The sequence below is a fragment of the Syngnathus acus genome, chromosome 3 (genome assembly GCF_901709675.1).
Source record: "Syngnathus acus chromosome 3, fSynAcu1.2, whole genome shotgun sequence".
NCBI classification, from domain to species: Eukaryota; Metazoa; Chordata; class Actinopteri; order Syngnathiformes; family Syngnathidae; genus Syngnathus; species Syngnathus acus.
Window position 1 is genome coordinate 7,890,993 of NC_051089.1, and position 7,717 is coordinate 7,898,709.

At 40.8% G+C, this 7,717-nt stretch overlaps 1 protein-coding gene across 4 annotated transcripts; it reads left to right on the plus strand.

Moving 5' to 3' along the window:
• The first annotated feature begins 157 nt into the window (after window positions 1-157).
• On the plus strand, window positions 158-7,030 carry ddx21 (DEAD (Asp-Glu-Ala-Asp) box helicase 21). Of its 4 annotated transcripts, XM_037247075.1 has the most exons (17): window positions 158-321; window positions 1,519-1,672; window positions 1,775-1,837; window positions 1,943-2,073; window positions 2,250-2,325; window positions 2,942-3,120; window positions 3,219-3,336; window positions 3,484-3,672; window positions 3,753-3,898; window positions 4,014-4,163; window positions 4,442-4,603; window positions 4,691-4,810; window positions 4,943-5,016; window positions 5,187-5,346; window positions 5,440-5,574; window positions 5,681-5,725; window positions 6,140-7,030. In XM_037247075.1, exons 1-17 carry the CDS (start codon window positions 244-246, stop codon window positions 6,395-6,397), a joined length of 2,238 nt encoding a protein of 745 aa, XP_037102970.1. In that variant the 5' UTR covers window positions 158-243; the 3' UTR covers window positions 6,398-7,030. The 4 variants fall into 4 exon arrangements, with proteins under 4 accessions (XP_037102970.1, XP_037102968.1, XP_037102969.1 ...); XM_037247073.1 differs by having other exon boundaries at window positions 1,519-1,848; window positions 1,957-2,073; XM_037247074.1 differs by having other exon boundaries at window positions 1,519-1,844; window positions 1,953-2,073.
• The last annotated feature ends 687 nt before the right edge of the window (window positions 7,031-7,717 follow it).

A 7,717-nucleotide genomic window follows, 5' to 3' on the forward strand; every position in this document is an offset into this window, starting at 1 on the left:
TGTGTTTTTCTTTGTGTAGATTCTCATTTTATTTAATACAGTATACATTTCTCTAGACTTCTACAGTAAATGTAATTTTTCGTGGTTCATTAAATCTACAGTGTGCGCTGTCTTCCCATCGTAGACAATCTCTCGCGTCGATATCCTCCGTTCTTGTGCGCGCGCACGTTCGCGTTCTTTTCCATCCGCGTGGCCGCGAGATCGCCTGTGTGTCCACAAAGCAGGGTTCCATTCGGGAGAAAAATGCCGTCTAAAAGCGTCGTTGAAGTCAAAACCATGGAAGAAGAGAGTGACACCGCCGCGGATCTTGAGGCGTTAAAGGTATGTGGAATGACGGACTGACTTTTAAATCCAAATAGCTGGTGAAGTGCATCGTATTCACGACTGCTCCCATGCTTGACCATGTGGCACGCGATGCTGCGTGATAATGTGGGTTAGCAGCTTGTCTAAATGGGACACACTTGTCAGAAATCGCATAACATAAGTGAAACATTTTGGTAAATGTAATGGTCATCGAGTAGAACTACGGTACAAAGTCAGAAACCACCAGATTAGCGTGATAGCCTAGCAAGGCTATCAAGCCTAGCAAGCACGTTGGGAGGCCACGTGAGCCGGTTCGGTTTTTAAGCAATGTGGACACCGGAAGTTGAGTGCTGAAAGCATGAAGCAACTTGCACGAGTGGAACTGCGTTTTGTCGCAACTTTGTGACGTCGGCATTTATATTTCGTAAAACATATGAAGCAGGACGTCAAGTAGTAGATTATTTGGCCATTTTTAGTTGCGTTGGTTTCAACACGTAGACTAAACGTAATCGAAGGGGCACAAAAAAGCGATTTGCATCGACTCAAATGTAATCAAAACGTGATCCACCCCCCCTGTAAGAAAATACGACTGATTTCCATTATAAATATTGCAGGCCTCGCAAACTTTTTTTTTTTTTTTAACTCTAAACAATAACCATGTTGTTTTGAGATCGTCTGTTGTGTCCTTTGTTTCCTTTGATGCAAAAATTTGAAAGCATCCTTGTTGAAAAGAACCATGTGGTTTGCGTTACAAGGAGTCTTGAAAACAAACCCAATCTTTTTTTGCAGACCTCACATTTTTTAATTTAAATAAAAATATCTTGATTGTTTTAATCCACCCTATAAAGCCTAGTATTGTAAAAATGTCTACATTTCATAATTTTTCTTTATTTACTTCTCATATTTTTACTTTTAGTATTTAGTAAGCTACCTTTTATTTGCTTTTAAATGTCTTGGTTATTTTGTTACGTTAACGCTTTTAAAAATTGCACAGTACTTTTGTTATGTGAAGCACATTGATTTACCCTGTGTTTAAAATACACTACAAATCAAGCTGTCGTGCCTTGCTTAGGGGTCAAAACATATTTCCTTAGATTGTGCAGGAGTACTCATGGTACTTAATTGTACTAGTGTGTATACATATGCATGCTTTTACATGTAAATTTGTGTGGTAAGGATTTTTAAACAATTCAATGTTCTTTCCAAAATTTAAAGATCAAATCCAAGGAAGCCAAGAAACTGAAGAAGAAGAAGAAGCTTGAGGAACAAGAGGAGCCGGACAGTGAATGTCTTGTACCAAAAAAGAAAAAGAAAAAAAACAAGCTAGCAGAGGACGAAGTCAATGGTCACATAGATGAAGCAACCGACCTGACCGGCATTACTGATATGCCTGAGCCACCAAAAAAGAAAAAGAGAAAAAACAAGCTAGCAGAAGACGAAGTCAATGGTCACATAGATGAAGCAACCGACTTGACCGGCATTACTGATATTACTGAGCCACCAAAGAAGAAGAAGAAGAAAAAGAGCAAGGAAGCAGTCGAGGAGGAGGAGGAGGTTAGTACGAGTGTAATCTTTTTTTTTAATGTGTCTTACTGGTAACTTTTTAAAATTGTTAATAATTTTGCATTTGTTTGCGTTTAGATGAAATTGAAGAAAACGATAGGAGTTGTTGAAGCTGAAATCAATGAACATTCCATGCCAGACACACCTGCTCCAACCCCAAGCCAGACACCATCTCAATCCGATGGGTCAGAGAGTGAAAAGGAAATAGTAAGGCTGATCATTATTTATAAAACCATATGTTTATATTAACGTGTTATACTGTTACAGTTGTCACAGCTTTTGGCTTCACCTAAATATGTAATTGGAGGTCATTTATTTTGCATATAGTCTTTTTACATTTTGAAAGCTTTTTCTTTTTTAATTTATGGTTTCCCATTGTCTAGGAGGAAACACCTGAGCAGAAAGCCGGAGCTTTCTCCAACTTCAGAATCTCTCATGGCACTATTCAAAAACTCAACGGTACCTATCACGTTTCTATTCACACACACCACACCAAACTGCTGTCAAAAGCTCATTTGACATGTTGCATGTCTTGAACCAGGCTTCAAATTCATAGTCCAGCAAGCAAATATAAAACAACCACGTCCCTTTTTAAGCTGCAACAATTGTTACCACTAGATAGCGGCACTCAACTTGTTATTGTGGTACATGGCTTAAACATTTACTTTCATTGGGCTGCAGTTTGATTCAGTGCTTCTTCTTACCTGTACTTCTTAAACAGTATCTCTATAGACCCATTCAGACACATTTCGTCTTTTTTAATGAAACAAATGGAAATTTACATAGTTTGCCAGCATTTTTCTTTCAAATGATCAATTATTAGAATTTAAAGAAATAATTTAAATAATTTCTTGGTTCATAATCTGATGCACATTTGAATAGTCATTTAGGGTTGGTAACCTTTTTGCTATATGCATCACATCATGTATTTTTGTGTGTCTGCTATGAATTAAGTGCTCCTCCCAAAAAAAGAAACATGCCAACTGGTTGCACTAGCAAGACGCTCTGTTATATGTTGTGTTTTTTGTGGCATCTGTGGAAATACTAACTCTTGTCTTTTCGCTCGCTCTTTCAGCTCGAGGAGTCTCCTACCTGTTTGACATTCAGGTCCAGACATTTGATCACATATATGATGGACATGATGTACTTGCCCAAGCGCGCACAGGAACAGGGAAGACTTTCTCCTTTGCTATCCCACTGGTGGAGAAACTCCAGTCGGATGGATTGACACAACCAAGAGGACGTCCCCCCAACGTATGCACGCTTCATTAAAGCTGTAGTTTTGTTGTCACTGTGTCCTCATCACCGACGGATGAGAACCTGTTCTAAGTCCACCCCGTATCTCTCTGCAGGTGTTGGTCTTGACTCCCACCAGAGAGTTGGCCGTCCAGGTCGCTAGGGACTTTAAAAACATTGCCAAGAAATTGAACATCTCCTGTTTCTATGGAGGCGTCCCATACTCGCCCCAATGTAAGTCCAATGTCAATGTCTGAACACTTTTCTCAAACGTGTGCAAAATTGCTACATCATGTGTCCAAACCTCTCCTCCAAAGCCTCTGCTATCAAAAAAACCCCGTCACCGTAATAACAGTTATGATTTTTTTATTTTTCAAACAGTTGAGGCCATCCGTAACGGGATTGATGTTTTGGTGGGAACCCCTGGTCGTATTAAAGATCTCTTCGAGAAAAGGAGCCTTGATCTCACAAAACTGAAGCATGTGGTTCTTGATGAAGTGGACCAAATGCTGGACATGGGATTTGCTGAGCCAGTGGAGGAAATTATATCTTCCTCCTATAATAAGCAAAGTATTCTTTTATTCTTTGAATTGTTTGCAATTTTCTCGATTTGGACAACAGTGACTACTTCCGTGTGCTTTCCACACCAGATGACGACCCCAATCCCCAGACGCTCCTGTTTTCGGCCACCTGCCCCCCATGGGTCTACGAAGTGGCCAAGAAATACATGAGGCCCGATTGCAAGCGTGTTGACCTGATTGGAACGAAAACACAGAGAGCTGCAACAACTGTGGAGGTAAGTGTCGGTTTATTTGATTATTATTTATTTTATTTTTAATTGATCGTTAGCTTTCCCCATGTTTGAACGAGGACATATACTTATATGGCCACACTTTTGTGCCCCTTTGCAGCATCTGGCCATGGAATGCCACTGGTCACAGCGTGCAGCGGTGATAGGAGATGTGATCCAGGTGTACAGCGGCAGCAGCGGCCGGACGATCATTTTCTGTGAGACCAAGAGACAGGTTAATGAGCTTTTCGCGAGTACAGCCATCAAACAGGTAAGTCACATGCACTAAATGCGCAGCCACTAGTTTGCTCCTCAGAATTATTACACTGGTGGTGGACAAAGAGTGTCATGGTCTCTGATAAACTTTTTTTCATTTTTTAATGCAGAGAGAAACATAACACATATACACATTCACACACAGCCAAATCTGATTTTATTTTATTATTCTGATGGAGTCGTTGCTGATAGATTTTTTTTCATTAATCATTTGCAGTGTTTAGTTTCAGAAGTGTGATTTCTGTTGTCGTGTGTGTGCACACATCTTTTCAGAACACCCAATGCCTCCATGGCGACATTCCCCAACAACAGCGGGAAGTTACACTGCAAGGCTTCAGGAAGGGAACCTTTGATGTTTTGGTGGCTACCAACGTGGCAGCCCGCGGGTTAGACATCCCTGAAGTTGACCTCGTCATACAGTGTTCTCCGCCCAATGTATGACATGCTGCTCAATTGAATTTTCATTTCTTTAAAGTTCAGTTTGATGAAACTGTTTTTCATGATGTCATCTACACTCGTTAGGATGTGGACTCGTATATCCATCGCTCAGGAAGAACGGGCAGAGCTGGAAGAATGGGAATATGCATTTGTTTCTACGTGCAGCGTGAGGAGTATCAGCTACGCAACGTGGAACAATCGGCTGTACGTGCCCTTTGTTAAACCAAAAGTATCAAGATAGATAGCCTTTGGAGATGTTATGAAAGCATCATTGCTTTCATCAAGATGAGATATTAATTTTTAATCTAAAGTTGAATGTCGTTGGTTTTGATGCAGGGCATTACGTTTAAACGAGTCTGTGCTCCCTCTACCAATGACCTCATCAAGTCATCAAGCAAGGATGTTTCAACGTGAGTTCAGCGCACAATACGAGTGAGCCTCCCCAATTAGGGTGGCAAATGTTTAGCGTGTGCATACTTATATTACCGTGTTCCGAGGAAGTGTTTGTTGGACTGTAACACTTTATCATGTGGAATTAGCTAATAAAACTTGGCTAACTACTTTTGTTTTTCCCGTCCAGGTTCCTGGACTCTGTCTCCACGGCAGCCATTGAACATTTCAGAGTTTCTGCTGAGAGGCTCATAAAAGAGAAAGGAGCAGTGGAAGCGCTGGCCGCGGCCTTGGCACACATGTCCGGGTTGACGAGTTTGACGAATAGGTCACTGCTCACCTCCAAACCTGTAAGTTAAAATGGGCTGACTGCATATACGTGCTCATGTCCTGGACATTTTTTGTGTGGCTCTCAATATAAGGTGTTGCTGTTTGTTCCCCAGGGTCATACCACCATGCAGTTGATATGCTCTCAGAAAATGTATAATCTTGGTCTTGCCTGGAATACGCTCAAGGAACAACTGGGAGAGGAGGTTGAAAAGCACATCAGTGCAATGGTCTTCATTGTAGGCCAAATGGTATGTTCTAAGTGCTTTGCAAGCATTCATTAAAGGCTGCACACGCGCACACACCATGAAACCGACTGACATATGTCATAATTTTTATCAAATGTGTTTCCTGTAGGGCGTTTGTTTCGATATTCCAGAAGACAAAGTGAAGGAGTTTCAGGTACGAATAGATATATTCCTCTATGTTTAATATCTGCTAAATTATAAACAAAGCAGGATGAAAATGGCAAATGTTTTATGCAGGATTAATTTACACTCGCCTTGTTTGATATTGCTCCCTGGTGGGCATGGCATGCACACTAGGAGAGCAATGTCAATTGGCATTACAAACTGTTTACAGTATTTATTTACAATACTTACTGTAGTTATGTTTTCATAAAGTACAATATCCTAGTGTGCAATTTTTCATAAAAGAAACTTTTTGGTGGGGTGCAAGAATAGATTGATGGCATTTCCTTTATTCAGGGACCACTGAATGAAACTTGTTATTCACAGCACCACTGTATTTTGTCAAGTGGTTTAGTCATTGCATTGCTATTAACAATTTTCATCCTGCCTCTTGCTCATTCAATAGGAGGGCTGGGAAGATGATAGCTTTTGGCAGCTGACCGAGGCCACAGAGCTCCCCCAGCTGGACAGGGACAGCCGAAGTGATGGTGGAAGATCCCAAGGCGGACGTGGCCGGAGTTTTGGGGGAGGTAGAGGAGGCAATTGGAAAGGAAGATTCCAAGGGGGACGTAGCCAGAGTTTTGGGGGAAGTGGCGGTCGCGGTGGGTCAGGTAGAAGTGGCGGCTGGAACGGATCTAAACGTTACTTCAACCAATCGTTTTGACGACTCAACTGCCAAGCTTTTAGACTCACCGGCTTAGTTTCTCGCCTTTGGGCTGTCTGTTGGCAGTCAGTTAAAAGCCACTTTTACAGTTGAAACTCCTGTTAATGCTTCAGTGATGTCAAGAATTCACAATCTATATTTAAAGCTCATATTCAACGTAACAAACAAGGAGGTTCTTGTGAAAATAAAGGGCAAAGCTAGTTTTTCTGGTGGCTGTTTCCCAGAATCACTTATCGGACCAATGGCAGCCATTTGTAAGGACTGGCTTGACTCTGACTCTTCAACTGACACGCTGAGTGTTCACTTTATAAATCAGTACATTACTGGAATACAAAGTGAACGTTAAAGAAGGCAGGAGTGAGTATGAGTGTTGCGAAACTTTTTGCTTATCATTTGGGGAATAGTGGCAGCACAAGGGTCTTGTGAGGTTGATTGTTTTTGCCCCCACTCTTTTGTAGAATGATTAAGATTGTCAAACTATATAGTGGTGGAGTCTCTTTTGCTGCCTTACCTCGATGAAACATTCTCCCCAAAATATCGGATGATTGTTTTGCAATTGCCTAATTTTACTGCCTGCTTGAGTGCTTCTCTTTTTTTGAGTGAAATGTGTTCATTAAAAAAAGGTCAATCGATGCTGTGTGTCTTCATTTTATTTAACATAACCACATAACTATATTATAAATTATAAACTTGGGCAAAATTATTGCTACGTCGCATCTAAATAAAAACACACAATTACCACTTAACTGATATGACTGAAATTTGCATATTTTGACAGGCTACAAAGCTGAATGATGTGTGAAGATGCTCAAGCATTATGGCAAGTCACTGAAGTTGTATTGTTTTAACACAAAAATGAAGACTATTAAGAAAACACTAGATGAGGAGGAAGTGTTCTTATGCTGGGTATGATGTATCTGCAGGATACAAAGAAATCTCAAGGCATCTGACATTCTGAGTAGCCAAGTGACCAAAATCTTGGTCTCAGCTGTACTGTCAACTCCTTTGGCAGGGTAGTGACCCGAAGCACAGACTAAAGCACGCCGCAATTGACAATAAAATATGGGGCTGTTTTAAAGTGGCCTAACTCGTGATCTACATCTTTGGAATTAGCGGATCAAACAGAATAGAGATGGTTCAGTGAAAATATAAAGGTTAATGACTGACAGCAAATATAAGGGTTAATGACTGACAGCAATCCTAGAGGGGATTTTTTTTTCACCATGTGCATTGTGTTGTCTGCCATTATATAAAAACAAAAGCAAGGCCTAAACCCTCAGGTATTTTTTAATCGCTGGTAAGGTCAGTGACAAGAACAAA